Raw genomic sequence first — 20,300 nt, 5'->3', positions numbered from 1 at the left:
CTTCTTCCCTGGTGGCACTTTCTCCCATCAGGGCAGCCATTCATTCCTATCAGAACCCTTTTCTATATTTCTTCATCTCGAGTCTGACCTCCTGCGAACCTTCCTAACGCTCTCCCCCCCCCCCCCACCACTTCTCCTGCCCTCCTCACCCCATTCTGGGTTCCTAGACACCCTGACCTCGGTTTCCATTCCCTGATAGAATTATTCTGAACGTAGCTTTTCTTCAAAGTTTACGCCGTTGCTTCTTAAGGCCTTTGGTGTCCATATGTGCATATATATTTGTAAAATATTGTCATTTATATACACGTGAAAATTTTGTATTAAACAATGTATTACGCCACAAAAGTCGTTTAATATCCTGCTCACCATCCCTTGGGACTAAATTGCATCCAAGGGGAATTACAGTTGATAACTTTATCTGCCAAAGGCACGATTCGAACCTCGGCCTTTGGTTTAGAGGCAGTGATAGACAGTCGACTTTGACCACTCGGTTATGTAAGTTATTCTCAAAGCATAGTGAACTCGGTATTAAACGATATTTGTGGCTTATAGCAGCTTTATGCACGCTTGCAGAAGGTTCACCAGCATCGTGTGGAACCCCTTATTCACTTTGAGCCATTCGCCTCTATCTTGAACCCTCTCATTCACTTCCTGAATGTGGATGCCCCTCCTTCCCAGTGCTTCTTTTACTTCATCTATCCATCCCCTTTTAAGACCTTCCTCTACTCCTCCTTCCGACTGCTTCAGAATTATATACTCTTTTCACCAACCTGTCATCCTTCATTCTTTCCACATGACCGAAACACCTGGAAATATTCTGTCATCCTTTCACATATTCTAACCCCTTATAACATTTATTCTACGTATCTCCCCACTTATCTCTCTTCAGTTCTTCTTATACCACAAGTACTACTTAAACAGTTCAGCTCTGCACCTTGCACCTTTTTCCTTTCATTTGCGTTCAACATCCACACTTTACTCCCATAGGGGAGGCTTGGTTCAACAGTCCCTTCATACATTTTACCTTTTGCTTCTGCAGGCATTTCAAGATTCCGATGCACAAAGCTTGCCTCTTTGTGGCTTCACCTGCTCTGTAATTCACCTTTTCAATAATCCTATCATCATTCAGAATGTTTTCTCCCACATACTTTACACGAATCTGCTGTTTCCATTCTCCCGCCATCCATAATAACAATCACTGCTCCATCTTCGTGTCTCTCATTTACCTTCAGGATCTTCCTCCCATCTCACTTTTACCCTCAGCTTTCCCCTGCCGCAAATACTTTCACGCGCTTTCACTAATGCCTGGTGCATCTCTTTACTCTCCCCAATCAGCACAGCATCGTCTGTGAACATTACCGTTTAAACTCTCCATTCACGACCCATCTTCGTATTCCACAACTTTGCACCTTCATCCACTCTTCTTTTTCTGAATTTTTACATCATTCCAACTATAAAAATATTAAACGGCTAATCATAAATATGTTAGACAACACACCCTTATCTTGGCTCCATTTTAACACCTAACCAGTCACTTGCTCACCAGCAACACTTGCTTCATTTTTCCATTATAAAAACTTTATATCGCCCTTAGCAGTTTACCCTCTATTCTGTTTAACCTCTCAGCCCTCCATAATCCTCAATGTTGCATCTTTGTCAATTCTGCAATAAGTTTCCCTAGTTACGTGTATTCCACATTGAGACCATTTTCCCTGCACTTTAACCACTCTCAAAACTTTTTCATAACAAACATTTGATCCGCGCGCTCTCTTGTCTAAACTAACTCTGTTCTTCCCCTACGAAACCTTTTTAGCCTACCTGCCTGTATTCCACATTGACCATTTTCCCTTTACTTTAACCACTCTCAAAACTATTTCATAACAAACACTTGATCCACATGCTCTCTTTCTTATCTAAACGAACGCTGTTCTCTCCCTGCAAAACCTTTTCTCCTACCTTCTCAAGCAAAACCCTACTATACACCTTCCCTGGTATAATTAGCAAACATACGGCCCAACGATTCTTAGCCTCCTCTCTCACCTTTACCCATATTTCTTACCCTTTCCTTTGAAACATTTCCCTCATCCAGACAGACCTTGCACAGTTCGTCGAGGCACGTGAACCCACCTACATGGAGAAATAAGATTTGTGAAGGGAGCAGTGGCCAAGGCCGCAAATGAGCTGACTGCTTCTTTTTTCTGCCAAATGCGAATCTTGTTTCAATCGCCTGTAGCTTCGTTTGCACTGTCAGTCTAGCTTGTATAATGTCTGTTTCTATCACTGTGCATTAGTCCCTCTGAAGCTGTCGTGAAAAACTAAAGACGAAACGGGTCAGGATATATATTTGAATTTTTCCCTCTGGGACTTTTTGAAGGCGATGGCTTTTCTGCACATCTCCAGAAAATTCCATATTAGCATTTAAAAAAAGAGAGAGAGAAAGAATCATATACTTTGACTTACACAGACGTCAAAAAAATTTAAAAAAAAAATAAAAACGCTCACTGCAAATTGTCTTTTAATGAGAATCCTTTTAACGGATGAAATTTCGCCCTGAGAAAACCGTCAGTGAATAATTATACTCAAGAGGGAACCGAGAAATATCAGACATTGGCGGAAGAGCGTCGCCGCTGATTCAACCGCCTTTCCCTCCAAACATTAGAATTCCCAAAACAGCGCCGGAGAAGCCACGCAAATGGAGTTGTTACTCAAAGACGCTGTCCATTAAGCATTAATTAGAGTCTCTCTCTCTCTCTCTCTCTCTCTCTCTCTCTCTCTCTTGAATTTCGACTCGTCCTTAAAGCCTAGGTGTAGGTTATGCATATGAAAAGTCTGGACACATTTGTCTGTTCGTGAATATTTATGTTTGTACGCTTTTTCTCATTATATATATATATATATATATATATATATATATATATATATATATATATATATATATATATATATATACATATACATATACATATACATATACATACATATACATATATACATATACATATACATATACATATACATATACATATATATACAGTATATATATGTTTGTGTGTGTGTTCGTGTGTGTGTATATATATATATATATATATATATATATATATATATGTATATATATATGTATGTGTGTAAATGTGTGTGTGAAATTTCTAACGTTTTGGAAGTTTTTATGGTAAAGGTGTTATTAACGATTCAGCGGATAATGTATGAGTGTTTCTGTGAATATTGTGTTGTTTTCCCTCTGGAGCCACGCCCGTTTACATAGGGAACTGAATGATGTTGAATATACTGTTATATATATATGTATATGTATATGGATATACATATATACAGTATGTATATATATATATATATATATATATATATATATATATGTGTGTGTGTGTGTGTGTGTGTGTGTGTACGTTTATATATATTATATATATATGTATGTATGTATGTATGTATGTGTATATATATATATATATATATATATATATATATATATATATATGTGTGTGTGTGTGTGTGTGTGTGTGTGTAACGTATAAGGGAAGAACTGTGTGGGTTTAAGAGAAGGAAAAGTGGGGTAAGATTAAGTGTTTATTATGAAACAGTTATGTGAGAAGTTTGAAAATAAAGCCACGCATTAGATTTCTAGGCCATATAGAGGGAAACATTAAGAACAACAGAAAAGTGTTAATTGTGGCGTGAAACGTGTTTTAGGATTTACAGGCACTTGAGTTTGGTTTCAGTTAGGTTTGGTTTAAAATAAAGATGGGACTGAAACTGGAATATGTTACGTCTCTGGGGCTGTTTAATACTTTTATGGATACCAGAATTTGTAGGCACAATTTTTTGGATAAAAGAATCGTGAATGGAGTTTGGAATGGCTCATGACTGATGCACAATTGCTGGTATTTGCAAATGACCCAGAACTGGTTGAGGATAATGAAGACAAAGTTCTGAACGAAGTGAAAGAGTTGTATGTGCACAAACAAGGTTTGGAAGGTTATTAGGGTACGTGGAAACCGGGAAGATGGATGTTGGGGGTAAGAATTGAAGCAGTTGATTCTTATAGCTCTTTGTAAATAAATATGTTGAATGTTGGTGGGATGAGAAAAGAGTAAGTCAACTATTGGGTGAAGCATGGAGGCTGAAATTGGATTACACGGAGGAATTATTGAGTCAAATCTTTTTTATTGAAGTGAAGTGTGGATATTGAATAAGAGGCAGAGAAATGGTAGAAGGTGTAAAGATGAATAGTTTGCGTGTTATGTGTGGAATAAAAAGAGTTGAAAGGGTGAGAAATGTGGATATGCATGGAAGTGGTACAGTAGTTCCGCTGAAAAGATGGATCAGATTATTGTGAGATGAAATAGCTTAGACTGAGGCGCTTATGAGATAAATAGCTGGCGTAATTAACCTTGATAACTGCAGTGCTAGTTTATGACAAAATTAAAATCTTTTAGGCAAGTCACTTTTTTAATATAGCTTAATAGCAGGCAGAAATATAATCTTGAGATAAACAAATTTTGTAATTTCTGTAATTTCTTATAATAATTTTCAAGAGCAGCAAAGTTGCCCAACATTGGTGGAAAATTTGATGGATGATCGTCACTGAGTGTCAGTTGGTAAAGTTTAGCAGCGTTGTATCGGACCAGTACTTGGATGGGTAACCACAGTGTTAATTCCAGACGCGCATTAGCTCCCGTGACCATGACTGAAGCTTACAACAGACCGTAGGAGCCCAGTGGAAGCGGAAGTAGGTCTCAGCGAGGTGTGAAAAGCCATCAGAGTAAGTGCGGGAGGTGATCCGAACGGGCCGTCGCAGTTCTGACAATGGAAACGAGCAAATATGATTAGAATCAGAGGTCGTCGAAGCATTATGCGAATTGCCCTGCAGGGGATGGGGGTGGGGGTGGGCGGTGCGAGGTCGTGCAATATCGAGCTGACGTCATAAGTGGATGGAAAAATAATTTGGCTTTTAGTCCGATAGCGGGGATGTTATTTGATTACTGCGCAAATTGGAAACTATATTAGAAAATTATTTGCGTTTGTGGGCTCGACAGCCATGCTAGCTGTTAAGCCTGTTTGTAATGAATTAATTAGTCAATAATAAACAAAACGCTCGTAGACTCGACGTTTTAGTATGTATGTATGTATGTATGTATGGATATTATTTGTGAAGGTACCATTATAATATACTGTTGTGTAAGAGATGGCATCTCTGTAAATGTGTTACCTAACTGCTAAGTAGATATAGTCCAATATTGGCTAATAAATCGTTTCAAGGTAAATGGTGTACCAAAGATAGGCTTCTCAGAGTTTTTTATTTTTCTTTTTTCTGTTGTCGTGGTGTTCTTAATTTCCCCTTGGAAGTAGGAAACTGATTAAGTGTACTGAACGGTTCTCGATCAGCCAGTGTATTCATTAATCTCTCTAGCCATCTGTAGAGTCTACGGATCAAAACTAGATCGCGGTGGTGATATAGGATAAGAATTTTCCTCCCGGAAGGAAAATTTCTTCATTTACTTATGAATCTCAAGGCTTTCAGTGAAATGCTGAAAAACAGATAGGTATAAAAGTTAAGAGCGCACACACACACACACACACACACACACACACACACATATATATATATATATATATATATATATATATATATATATATATATATATATATATATATATATATATATATATATATATATATATATATATATATACATATATATATATATATACATATATATTATATATATCATACATACATACATATATATATACATATACATTCGTAAGTGTGTGCTTGTGTGAGAAAGAGGATTTTTCAATACATTGACATCAAACCAAAACTGAAGATCAGTGCAAGGTTAAGTCGCTCTCTTCAAGGGCACTTACACCTTTTGATGGAAAGCCAGCGGGGAGACCTCCACCCCGACTCTCTCTCTCTCTCTCTCTCTCTCTCTCTCTCTCTCTCTCTCTCTCTCTCAGCTCCTTTCCTGCGCCTTTTCCCATCCTTTCCTGCTGTCCCAACCCCGTTTCCTCCCTCGTAATTTTTCAGATGGTTGCCACGAAGGCCATTTTCTCCTCGTTTCTCGTTTTTGTCCTTTCCATTCTTCTAACATCTAAACAACACAAAACTTCGACCGAAACTTCCGTCACGTTTCACGGAGAATACAAACAAACTCGGCTGCTCTCATTCTCTGCCTCATTGGAGGAGATCGCAGATCCCGGAACCATTTCATTTTCCCGATCGCATTGATTCCCGGAAAATGAAGCGAAGAACGATAATAGTTTCCTTAGGGAGTTCAGCTAAGCTGGACAGTCATAATGCATTGGATGTCTTACGGTTGAGAGAGAGAGAGAGAGAGAGAGAGAGAGTAGTCGTTGATAACCGGAATAATATAATCAACAGTTATGATATCAGTAGTGAATAACAGTAATGAGAATATCAACCTCAGTTACTAGAAATAGGAGCAAAACTGTGAATTGGGACACTACGAATGACAACACTTACCAACAATCAGAATGATGGTTCCATTTAACGCCAACGAAAAAGTTCGGCGTTGGTTATCATAATTTAAAAGGACAACAAAATACCAAGATCAGTGGTTCCAGTAATGACAAGAAGGAAAATTGTCCACGGTAGTTGTCATCTTTTAGGAAGAACAACAAAATGCCAGCAATCCCAATTACTCTATTGAAAGATATATGCAAAACGGAATAAGCAGAGAGGGACTTGATATTAGCAAAACAACACAAATTAACTTAATCTGCGTACGATGAAAAAAGGAAAATTCAAGAGACGTTTATTAATTCCTTCATTGTTAGGCCTCACTTTTAGTTTTCTGTAAAAGAAAACTATTGTGCCGTCTTTGTCTGTCCGTCCGCACTTTTTTTCTGTCCGCACTATCCGCCCTCAGATCTTAAACACTACTAAGGTTAGAGGGCTGCAAATTGGTATGTTGATCATCCACCCTGCATTCATCAAACATACCAAATTGCAGCCCTCTAGCCTCAGTAGTTTTTATTTTATTTAAGGTTAATGTTAGCCATAATCGTGCCTCTGGCAACGATATAGGATAGGCCACTACCGGGCCGTAGTTAAAGTTTCATGGGCCGCGGCTCATACAGCATTATACCGAGACCACCGTAATATAGACCTATTTTCGGTGGCCTTGATTACACGCTGTAGCGAATGTTCAAAAAACATTTTTTTTTTTTACTTTTCATTTCATCTCATTTTCTTCGGGTCCGGGCAATCTGAGGATATTAGTTTACCGAACCTATTAAATTCAGCTTAAGGCATAAGTAGAGCAAACATTATTGTATCTAGGAGACTACACTGTGAAGGAATTTCACGCAGAGGATGAAGTGAATTCCTGCAGTATTGAATATCGATGAGAGGAAACGAAGATGGTGACTGGGCAACGATGAATAAATCTGGAGGAAGGAAAGATGGCCGCCATTCGGAAACGAAAAAGAAAGAGATTTTCCAGCAGATGGGATATTGAGCCTTCCTGCCTTTCGTGTGTGCTTATATACATATATGAACATACACAAATTATACATACACACATATATAAAAGGAAAAATCTAAAGATGTTTTTGTGCCTTAAGATTCGGTAAGAATGGGAAAAAAGGGGAAAATATCACAGGTACCTGAAGACTGTAGATTCCTAATGTGCTCCTGTACACCTCTCTCTCTCTCTCTCTCTCTCTGTATATATATATATATATATATATATATATATATATATATATATATATATATATATATATATATATATATATATATATACAGATGTTTTATATATACATACATATATAACAAGACATTTTCCATGTCAGAGGGTTTTCCTATTTATACTGCTGAATCATGGATGAAGCCTCTGCGCATAAAACTTCCACTACGATAGCTGCATACACACCTTAATAGGTTGTCGAAACTCTCTACAGTCAGTGCCATTCACTTGTATTTTGCACGTACTCTCTCGCATCCTAAATATTGAGACACCTCCTTTCCAGTTCCTTTCTTCCTCGTCTTCCCCCCCAACCCTTCTAAATTGTGTACTGCATTCACCAACTTTTCGACCATTATTTCCACATAACCGAACCATTTCATAAATCGGTGATCCATACTTTGATGGTGGTAACCTTTTTACCAGTCTTTCTACGTAACTCAAGATTTTTTCACCCTTTCAGTTCCTACACCACAAAGACTACTTAATCAGTTCATCTCTACATCTTCCACCTTTTTAGTTTTCTGTAGAAAACTATTGTTCCGACTTTGTCTCTCCGTCCGCCCTCAGATCTTAAAAACTACTGAGGCTAGAGGGCTGCAAATTGGTATGTCGATCATCCACCCTCCAATCATCGTACATACCAAATTGCAGCCCTCTAGCCTCAGTAGTTTTTATTTTATTTAAGGTTAAAGTTAGCCATAATCGTGCATCTGGCAGCGCTGTAGCTACCAACAACATAGGCCACCACTGGACCGTGGCTGAGGCCGCCACCGGACAGAAAACTCGATTGTGCCGAGGAAACTTCGGCCGCATTTTTTTTTTTTACTTGTTTTCTTTCATTTGTACTCAGTATTTTCACTTTCCCAGAGGATGCTGGTTCATCAGTTTCTTCATGAATTCCAGTGTTAACTTTCCTATACAATGCAAGCTTCGTCCGTATTTTATGCACACATCCTCCTAACTCTTGTTTCCCCCGTAGGGTGTTAGTGCCGTCAGTTCACCTCGTGCGGTGCACTGTAGGCATTACTTGAGGTTCTTTGCAGCGTCCCTTCAAGCCCCTAGCTGCAACCTCTTTTCATTCGTTTTACTGTACTTTTTTTTATATTCTCTTTCTTCCATCTTACCTTCCACCATCTCCTAACAGCTGTTTCATAGTGCAACTGCGAGGTTTTCCTCCTGTTACACCTTTCAAACCTTTTACTGTCAATTTCCGTTTCAGCTGAATGACCTCATAGGTCCCAGTGCTTGGCCTTTGGCCTAAATTCTACATTCATTTCAGTTCAGTTCAACCTAACTCTTGTTTCACCTTCCCTGTGGCTCACATGTTTTTGCATCCTGCTCTCATCGAAAACCTCTACTCCCGCTTACGTTCGAGAAGCTGCTGTTTCCATTTTCTCACTGTCCACGATAACATTCACTGCTCCATTTAATCGTGGTTCCCATTTACCCTCTTGATCTTCCTCTTGCTCGCGTTTGCTCTCGCTTTCTCCTGTCGCAAACGTTTACAAACTCTTTCACTTATGTTTATTTATTAATTTATCTTCTCAAATAGCGCGACGAAGTAGGGGCGATTATTTAGAAAAATTGTCTTTTCGTCGTAGCCAATACATACCGTGAAGGCTGGAGTGCTGAATGTTGAGGGACTTTTAAAATTTTTGCTATATAAAAGAAGTTATAATTGAAACCCTTCCAGTGGAACAGAGGGGTCATATCTGAGAGGCAGTAACAGAGAGACTGAAAGAAATCTGGCACAGCAGTGACTTTAAATACAGAAATAATCAACGTTGTCAAATGTCTGGCCAGAAAGAGAGGGAGAGATAGTAAATTAAACACAAAACACTGACCTCTTTAGTTTTCGATGCGGAAATAAAACACGACAGTTTCAGCCTTTATAAAAAGGAGGCGACAGAGAGAAAGAGGAGAGACTTCCTGTAATGGTTCATTTCTGGAATTCACACGTAAAGGTGGGAAGCTATTTTTGGAAAGCCCGCATACCTAACATGAGAAGGGGTAGGAACCCGGACCAATAGAGGGGTCGTGTCGAGATATAAATAAACTATTGGTTTTCCTGTTTTTCTTTTTCGAATTTTACCGAGGAAATGGTAAGAGCGATACCTTTGTCAAGACCAATTGGAAGTTGGTGCTATGCAAATTTTATATACATATACAGTATATATATATATATATATATATATATATATATATATATATATATATATATATATATAGTATATATATATATATATATATATATATATATATATATATATATGTGTATATACATATATATATATAATTAATGTGTACATATATGTGTGTGTGTGTGTGTATGTGAACATATATAATGTATGTATGTATATATGTACTATGTGTGTAACGCAGTAGTATACATATATTAATGTGCAACCAAATTTTTTTTTAAAAGGCTGAAACTATGCCTATTGTAACTATCTTGTAATGTGTCGTTATTAATGAATTATCATCTGGAATTGATAATTAAACTATTACGGCAAAACTCGACTCTGTGTTTCCACATACATATTTTGTTCATGAATCATTTATGTAACTCTTATTGTCAAGTGAGTGTCACAAATCGATGAGCACGCACTGTACTCGATGTCATGCCTGATTGTGACCCATTACCATTCTTTGAGACCGCAAAGGTTTGATGCAAGCTTCAGCAACCCTTTTCTCTCTCTCTCTCTCTCTCTCTCTCTCTCTCTCTCTCTCTCTATATATATATATATATATATATATATATATATATATATATATATATATATATATATATATATCTTCACTTTTCAAAGCGGAGGGTGTGCACACCAAGCGCAACCCTCCACTTGCAACCGGGCGTGGCATGGGCGTATAAACTCGCATGGCAAGAGCTGAATCGATAAACACCAATACAAGATTTTATTCCGTAGTTCAAATGGAAATTCGTTGATGACTGTCCACTTTGATATTGACCTTTTTTTTTTTCTTTCCGTGATTAATCGCACGTTCATACCGCGCTGTTTCTCATTCGGATGCGATCACACACAACCGCCGTTTGAATGTTACGAGGTTTTTAAATGACAGGGGAAAGGGCACATCAAAATGTAAAGGCAGCAGATGGACATTGTATGTATGTATATATATATATATATATATATATATATATATATATATATATATATATATATATATATATATATATATATATATATATATTATATATATATATATATATATATACATGTATAGTATGAGATATTTGTATATATATATATATATATATATATATATATATATATATATATATATATATATACATATATATATGTACAAATATCTCATACTACGTACATATGTATATGTGTGTGTATATACACATATATATGTGTGTGTGTGTGTTTATGCTTATGTCTTACATGGGCCTCTTTGTGACTCATTGCGGTTCACACCCGACCACTAAGACCCAGTGTGTTTCATGCGAAGTATAAACTAAGAAGGCTATATAAACCTAAAGGAGACGAGTCGAACTTCAGCGGTAAACAGGACAAGATGTACAAAATGTGTGAGAGAACAGGAAAGGATTGGGGCGACGCAGGTAAGGCCTTACAATCCGACCAAACCTGAATGGCGCACTCTAGTGTCAACCGGTCAGATCAGTCTAAGTTTTCTGAAAAGAAAACTGTTGTGCCGGCTTTGTCTGTCCGTCCGCACTCTTCTACGTCCGCACTTTTTCTGTCCGCCCTCAGACCTTAAAAACTACTGAGGCTAGAGGGCTGCAAATTGGTATGCAGATCATCCACCTTCCAGTCATCGAACATACCAAATTTCAGCCCTCTAGCCTCAGTAGTTTTTATTTTATTTAAAGTTAAAGCTAGCCATAATCGTGCTTCTGGCAACGATACAGGATATGCCACCACCGGGCCGTGGTTAAAGTGTCATGGGCCGCGGCTCATACGGCATCATACCGAGACCACCGAAAGATAGATATGTCTTCGGCATTTTTTTTACTCGTTCCTTGTAGTTCACTCCCTGAATGTAGAATGTTCTTCATCGTGTGTGCTCCCTTCATCATTCTAGATTTGGAATTCATTTGCATATAGCTTTCTTGCAGCGACGCAGAAAGTTTTGTGCGGAAGTGTCCGTCTCGGTAATCTCATGATGATAAAGTAAATTATGGAAATGTTTCTGTATTAAAAGGCAGTCAGAGACGAAGTGAGACGCCATATCTTTTTATCAGTAATTGAATTCGTGACAGATAATAAGATATGAATTGTAACAGGTAGGAAATCGAAAATATTTCACAGTGAAATTATTGAGAGAGAGAGAGAGAGAGAGGAGAGAGAGAGAGAGAGAGAGAGAGAGAGAGAGAGAGAGAATTATCCTGCCTTCTTTTCGGAAAGAACTCGAGATCTATCTTTCTTCAAAATATGGAGAATCATACTCACTGAAGAAGCGGGATAGAACATCATAATACAATATGGAAACGAGAGAGAGAGAGAGAGAGAGAGAGAGAGAGAGAGAGAGAGAGAGAGAGAGAGAGAGAGAGAGAGAGAGAGAGAGAGGTAGGTGGCATTGAGGAAGCTCAGCACGTAAGGAAGAAAGAGGTACCAAGCTCTTAAGAGGAGTAAATATTTACTTAGCGCAGTCAAAACGCGTGTTCCGAGTTGCTTTTCAATTGCACATGTTTGTTCTCGCTCAGATTGTGAAGAGGAATCCGTGGTGGTTGTCCAGAATATAAGATTTTTTTTTTCATCTTTCGAAGTCTTTGGTCGGGGTAACTGTGAGAGTATGGAAAGAAAACTAGAGAGAGAGAGAGGGCAAGGCAGAAGAAGATTGTGGTGTGATTTTGAAGCAGGAGCCATAGTTGGGCTGTTTTCCTCCTAATAGTTTTCATTTTACTATTTTCAGGGCTTAATTTGTGTTTCTCCTGATAATTGTGAGGTCATAGAGAGAGAGAGAGAGAGAGAGAGAGAGAGAGAGAGAGAGAGAGAGAGAGAGAGAGAGAGAGACTCTCTAGCCAGACTTCCCAGCTAGTAACGGATCTCATCTTCCTACTCGATTGTCGTTCATGAGATCATATTTCTGTTGGTAATTGTGAGGTTATGGAATGAAAAGAAGAAGAAGGAGAGAGAGAGAGAGAGAGAGAGAGAGAGAGAGAGAGACTCCCCAGCCAGACTTCCCAGCTAATAACGGATCTGATCGTCCTACTCGATTGTCGCTCATGAGACTTGATTATATTTCTGTGGGTAATTGTGAGGTTTAGGAATGAAAAGAAGAAGGAGAAAAAGGAGAGAGAGAGAGAGAGAGAGAGAGAGAGAGAGAGAGAGAGAGATCTCTTGCGTATTCACTCGTATTTTCTGCCTTTTTGTCATAAAAGAAATGACGTATTTTTCTTCACATTCCGGCATTTGTTCTGTATGAGAGAGAGAGAGAGAGAGAATCTCATGCATATGCACGTTTATTTTTGTTCAATTTTTCTGGGAATAAGAGTAGGGTGTTTATACGTTATGTACTCGGAGGTATTTGTATTGTGAGGGGATGGGGGTGCTTGTTTGTTTGTTTTGAAAGTTTTAAATGGCACTTATATGAGTTTTTCATAATTATGAAATATGTCAGAGATGGCCATGTGAATGAGAATTTTATAAGTAGATATTTTAACGGGTGACCCAAGACACGCATATGTAGGTATTCTTAGCCAGCCTCCCCCCCTCCCCCTAACCACCACTTCGTAAGGATTTGCTCTTAAATGAGAAATGAAAGTTGGGGAAAGTCCATGTTAAAGAAGTTGGACAGCTAGATAGGTAAAGACAAAAGGGAACGGAAGGAAACAAGAAGCAGGTCAGAGGGTCGGTGCACATAACGTTAGTGCCGCCAAGAGTGTGTTATGCAGGGCCCACTGTAAAAGGGTATTTCCGTGCTGGGTGGAAATAGGGTTTTGTCTGTCCGTCAGCACTTGTTATGTCCTCCCTCGGACCTCAAAAATTACTGAGGCTAGAGGGCTGCAAATTGTTATGTTGATCATCCACCCTCCAATCATTAAACATACCAAATTGCAGCCCTCTAGCCACAGTAGTTTTTATTTTATTTAAGGTTAAAGTTAGCCATGACCGTGCGTCTGGCACTGCTGTATTTGCCAACAACACATGCCACCAGACTGAGAGTTAGTAAAGCATTATACGCTGTACAGTTCTTGGGCGCATTTTATACTTGTTTTTTCGTATCCAGAGGCTGACTGGTGGATTTTCGCAGCCTGCTCGTTAAAGACTTTGCTTCTGATTGGCTCAGTGTTTTCTGCTGTGGCTATTTGCCGTCAGTTCCACCAAAACCCACCATCGTTTGGCACTGAGTCCCTGAATAAGATTAGCAAAATTAAAGCGAAATAAAGGAATGACCTTTTTCCTTCTTCTTTTCCTGTTACCCCTCTTGCCTAGTTTTAGCTCTTGTAGAAATTATTGCTAACAACATGGGTCTCTCTCTCTCTCTCTCTCTCTCTCTCTCTCTCTCTCTCTCTCTCTCTCTCTCTCTAGGCTTGTTCGACTCTTGAGGAGGGACGAATGGGCGTGTTCCTTTATTGAGAATGCTGCTGTTGATAAAGTAGTGAATTTTGTACTAGTTGTCAGTAAACTGTTGTGGGTTGCATTTGGCGTAAAGCGAGAGAGAGAGAGAGAGAGAGAGAGAGAGAGAGAGAGAGAGAGGAGAGAGAGAGAAGAGAGAAACAGAAAAATACTGTGTTGCTGTTCATTTCCCTGTCAAAATATATACCATCAGTACTCCACCCACTGTTAAAACCATTCACGAGACATATGAATATTATTTCATATATACTGGTGTATATATATATATAAATATATATATATATATATATATATATATATATATATATATATATATATATATATATATATATATATATATATATATATATATATATATATATTACTGACTCACATTAGGATCGAACCCAGGCCTTTCAGTTGAAAGGCAAGGGCGCTGTAGGTTCGATCCAGATGTGTCAGAAATTTATTTCTGTGCCACACATGATTGTCTGTTGATTATTTCTGTATATATATGTATATGTGTGTGTGTGTTATATATATTTATGTATAAATATATAAAATATATGTATAATCTATATATATATATATATATATTTGTGTGCGTATGTGTGTATACGCTGGAAGGTGTTGGCTGTCCCATTCTTAATTATATTTTGATGTTCTTATTCCTGGGGTACTAATTACTCACATCGGGTTTTTCTGTCTGTTTCGTTTAGATAAGGGCCATTGGAAGAATAATGTACTAGATTGCTCTTCTTTTTTTCTCTCTCTCATTTATCTTGTATATCAGGCTCGAGGTATGAATAACTTTAATTCATGAACCTCATTTATTATGTCATTTTGTGTGTTACGTTAAAAAAAGGCATCTGCATTGCGATCGTGTTTCTTCATATGAACCTCATGATATCGAAACCGAAAACTAATTCGACCCAAGCATTTATGCATACGTGATATGTATTATACAAAACACAAAGTGTATCTCTCTCTCTCTTCTCTCTCTCTCTCTCTCTCTATATATATATATATATATATATATATATATATATATATATATATATATATATATGTGTGTGTGTGTGTGTGTGTGTGTGTGTAGAGAGAGAGGGGGAGATAACTGGTGGCAGTGCAAACTTGGTTCTTTTTTTCATGTGTGCCTTCTTCTTCTTCTTCTTCTTCTTCTTCTTCTTATTATTATTATTATTATTATTATTATTATTATTATTATTATTATTATTATATATTGTTGTGGGTGTTCATGATGCTGCATTAATAATTACTGTCATTATCCATTATCGTCACCATGAGTACAATCATCTTTGCAATCACCATCACCTCCATCAGTATCATCTTAACCAAAACCAAAGTAAGTAAAAAAAAAAAAAAAAAAAGACTCGAGCAGAATGGAAACCTTAGACCTAACCGTTGCCTTCGCCGTCCCTTGCAGTCGCTGGTGGTGTAAGATGAAGCCGGCGATGTGGTACCTGATGATGATTGTGGTGGGGTTTTTCTACGTGTACCTCACCGCCATTCAGTACATCCGGGGCCAAGAAGTGAGGGAGCCACCTAGCAACTACCTGCCGCAGTATGATCCCCAGTATTATGACGAGAATCTCATCAGGTTGGTTTTTGCATTTTCTTTTTTCCTTTTGTGTGTGTGTGTGTGTGTGTGTGTGTGTGTGCTCTGAGAGACAGAATGGGGTTGAAAAGTATTGTTATTTAGTTTTTTAGTTTTGTGTAAAAGAAAACTTATTGAGATGGCTTTTTATCTGTCCGTCCGCCCTCAGGTCTTAAAAGCTACTGAGGCCAGAGGGCTGCAAAGTGGTATGTTGATCATCCAGCCTCCAGTCATCAAACATACCAAATTGCAGCCCTTAAACCTCGGTAGTGTTGATTTTACTTAAGGTTAAAGTTAGCCATAATCGTACTTCTGGCAGCGCTATAGGTACCAACAAAACAGGCCACCACCTGACCGTGGCTGAAAGTTTCATGAGCCGCGGCTAAGAGTTTCATGTCCGTGGCTGAAAGTTTCATACAGCATCATACACTGTACAGAATACTCGATTGCGTCGAAGAAACTTCGGCTCATGTTTTTTTTTTTTTTTTTTTTTTTTTTTTTTTTGCTTTCGGAGAGAGCATAATACTGTACTCTGCTTTCACCGCTTCGGGTGTTGGGGAGTGCCTCGTCGAGGCCCTCCCGTAAGAGTGGTGGGTTTAACCCGGAGGGGGTGGGGGTTGGGGAGTAGGAAGAGTAAAATCTCATCCAGTTATTTCAGTTTTTTGTACTGGGAGCAGAATTAATAGAAATTTATTTTCATAGCGAGGAAAGAATAGAGAAGAGGGCAGGGGGAACGGGAACTGTTGAGAGTGTAATCTTATCCAGTACTTTTTTTCTTCCTTGTAAAGAGAGAGGAAGATGAGGGGTGTCCAGAATGCTCCGCAGTATTATGTTGAAAACATCTCAAAGTATTTTCTAGCATGGACTGGAAAAAGAATATGATCTCTTGAAATTGGCATTTATCATTGTTAACAGAGAGAGAGAGAGAGAGAGAGAGAGAGTATCATGATGGATTGTGACAGGAAAATTTTGTTCAAAACCATGCCAGTTACAGTAGAACAGAAGATTTAACCTCACTAATTAATACTGAAATTTACTGATAAGAAAATTATATCAAAGCCCGAAATTCACTTGTAAAATGTAACTTTAACTTCAAGAACTATACGAGAGAATTTAGGTATCCTTAAAATATTTAGGGAGACGGGCAGGACGTCAGTCGGAATTCCTGACGTTACACAAGGCAGACTTTCACAGTTGGAGAAGATAAGTGGAAATTAGGATGTAACGGTACAAATAGATCTTCAGCCACTTCCTACCTTGTTGTCCCAAGGTATCACGCCTTGTGTAGTTAGCAGATCTCTCTCTCTCTCTCTCTCTCTCTCTCTCTCTCTCTCTCTCTCTCTCTCTGTGTGTGTGTGAGTCTGTCGTTTTCGTTTGATAGTTTCAGCAGTGAGATGGGCTTTCGCAACGCCTCAGATGCTGAAATCCCTCGGTAACCATGGGTAATAAATTCTTAAGAATAAACTTTCCGTGATTGCGTCAGGTTACGAAATTCTCAAGAATATTCTCCATGGCCTTAGAATTTGTTTGATGGCACCTCGACCCCGGAATTTGATTCGTAGTTTTCTGTAAAAGAAAACTACTGTGTCGGCTTTGTCTGTCCGTCCACACTTTATTCTGTCCGCACTTTTTTCTATCCGCACTTTTTCTGTCCACCCTCAGATCCTAAAAACTAGCGAGGATAGAGGGCTGCAAATTGTTATGTTGATCATCCACACTCCAATCATCAAACATGCCAAATTGCAGCCCTCTAGCCTCAGTAGTTTTTATTTTATTAAGGTTAAAGTTAACCACAATCATGCTTCTGGCAACGATACAGGATAGGCCACCAACGGGCCGTGGTTAAAGTTTCATGGGCCGCGGCTCATACAGCATTATACCGAGACCACCGAAAGATAGATCTATTTTCGGTGGCCTAGGTTATACCCTGTAACGGCTTTACAGAAAACTCGATTGCTCTGAAGAAACTTTGGCGCATTTTTTTCTTGTTAGTTTTCTTTGCCAGTGAAAGTTCCGAAGGATTATGACTTCCAGGCTTCCTTCGACTTGACATCTAGTTCTCTATACCAGTCTTTTGGCCCACTCTTGATTTTTTGGACATCAATGTGACTGATTGCACGTCCTGGCAGACTCCATGGTAGCACATGTGCCGAATGCGGCTGTCACCCGCCAGTGGTCCCCCATCCAAACAATTACCATGGCAAGTGTTACGTAACTATTGTGGTGTAAATATTCCCACCGGGACCTAAGAATAAGATGGTGCTTTTTGCCATTGCACATGTCAGGCTTCCGCATTTTCACTCCGTAGGAGTCACAGAGCCGTGGGTCAACCTGTTTGATCAGGCTTTCATACCATTCCATTCCGGAATATTACGTATTTTACTTTCTACAGTATTAAGGATGTAATTTAATCCGCGATTTCACGAAGCCTATGCCACCACTTAACCCACTCTTCTACCCTTGATGACCTTAACCAATGCAACGCCATTTTATTTCCTTTTTGGTAGTATATTCTGTTTGTTTTGAGTAGGCTTGCCCGTCATGAGGTCTCCACCTTGAAGATGAAAATGAGAATATTTGCCGTAATTTGATTGTGAAATTTATCGTCCACTTTTACGCCGGGAGTGAGGGGAGAGGAAACTTACGTTCATAAAGAACGGTTTATTTGAATGATGATAAACGGTTCAGAGGGGAACAGAGGGGAGAGTGCAAGGTCATCATGATTATTTGTGGTGTGTTGTTAGGAGGAATTTATTGGGAAGGACATAAATAGAATTAGGAGGAAGGGAAGTACCCTTGCTCGGCATTTTAAATGCTGAGGAAATGAACATCGTTGCTGATTACCCAGGGGCGGGGGTGGGGGGTTAGCGCTGTCAGCGCACCTCACGTGGTGCACTGAAGGTATTACTTAAGGGTCTTTGCAGCGTGCCTTCGGCCCCTAGCTGCAACTCCCTTTCATTCCTTTCACTGTACCTCCATTCATATTCTCTTTCTTCCACCTTGCTGTCCAACCTCTCTTAACATTTGTTTCATTGTGCAACTGCGATGTTTTCCTCCTCATACATCTTTCAAACCTTTCCACTCCCAATTTCCGTTTCAGCGTTGAATGACCTCATAGGTCCCAGCGATTGTCCTTTGGCCTAAAATCTGTACTAAGTTCCATTCCATTTGCAGATTAGGATGCCTCGATAAACTGACCATTCACTCTCGTCTGTTGGTTTGCCCCTGGCCTCCTTTAGACCCATTACCACTTACCTTGAACCCCCGAGGCTCTTTGCAAGTTTCAGTAAAGTCAAAATCTTTCTAAAGATGTTTGTAAGCGTCATTTTTGCGTAAAATCACAATCCAAAAACGTCACTTGTCCTTAGATTTTGTCAAAAGACCAAATAAATCTAAAGATGTCTTATTTTAAGTGATGACTTAGTCTTATTTTAGTTTATGGCTAAGCCTTATTTTAAGTGATGACTAAATCTAACGGTATCTTTAGCTTTTGGATAAAGGCAGCAAAAACGAACGTCAGGAGTTTACTCAAAGGCAAATTATAAGTACACCCTTCGTCGTAGTAGTATGCAAATGGAGAGAACGTTCACCATCAGATTTTAATACCTTCGGCAAAACCTGAACCATGAGACGACGTGTGCATTCTTCGTGCTCCATTCAAATAAAGCAACCTGCTAAATCCGGCGCATGTTTTAACCCGAATATGGTAATTAGCGAGATTTCTCTTCCGCAATTACCTGATTTATTGGAGCATGCGACACTCCCCTGTCGCCGTTGCTTTCTATGTCGAATGCCTCGCCTCCCTTTTCATACGTAATTTGTTCTCGTCGCGGCTTTACAAAGGGGGAACGTTAGTAGGTGTTGGCGTTTTCACATTCTTTACAATTGAAGTGATGCTGCATCGGGCGCCACTGCTACTACTGTTAATAGTGCTGTTACTGCTGTTAATAATCCTTTTACTGCTTTTTAGTTTTCTGTAAAAGAAAACTGTTGTGCCGGCTGTGTCCGGCCTCCCTTCTTCTGTCCGCCCGCAGATCTTAACAACTACTGAGGCTAGAGGGCTGCAATTTGGTTTGTTGACCATTCAACAACTACTGAGGCTAGAGGGCTGCAAATTGCTTTGTTGATCATTCACCCTCCCATCATCAAACATACCAAATTGCAGCCCTCTAGCCTCATTAGTTTTTATTTGATTTAAGGTTAAAGTTAGCCATAATCGTGCGTCTGGCAACGATGTAGGACAGGTCACCATCTGGCCATGGTTAAAGTTTCATGGACTGCGGCTCATACAGCGTTATATATACCGAGACCACCGAAAAATAGATCTATTTCCGTCTATAACTTTACCAAATTCCTTCGGGGCAGGCACACAGTAAACTGACGTGACGTCGCTAAATATTATTC

At 39.0% G+C, this 20,300-nt stretch overlaps 1 protein-coding gene across 1 annotated transcript in view; it reads left to right on the top strand.

Moving 5' to 3' along the window:
* The window catches only part of LOC136847222 (carboxypeptidase D-like), a 237,813-nt gene that overhangs the window by 158,514 nt on the left and 58,999 nt on the right, over positions 1-20,300 (top strand). The window contains exon 3 of the mRNA XM_067118685.1: positions 15,726-15,899. Coding sequence (XP_066974786.1) covers positions 15,726-15,899 — 174 coding nt within the window. The remainder of the gene's footprint in view (positions 1-15,725; positions 15,900-20,300) is intronic.

Source organism: Macrobrachium rosenbergii, chromosome 16, assembly GCF_040412425.1.
Source record: "Macrobrachium rosenbergii isolate ZJJX-2024 chromosome 16, ASM4041242v1, whole genome shotgun sequence".
Classification (NCBI taxonomy): domain Eukaryota; kingdom Metazoa; phylum Arthropoda; class Malacostraca; order Decapoda; family Palaemonidae; genus Macrobrachium; species Macrobrachium rosenbergii.
Note: the sequence above shows the minus strand (reverse complement) of the source record. Positions and strands in the feature narration are given on the sequence as shown.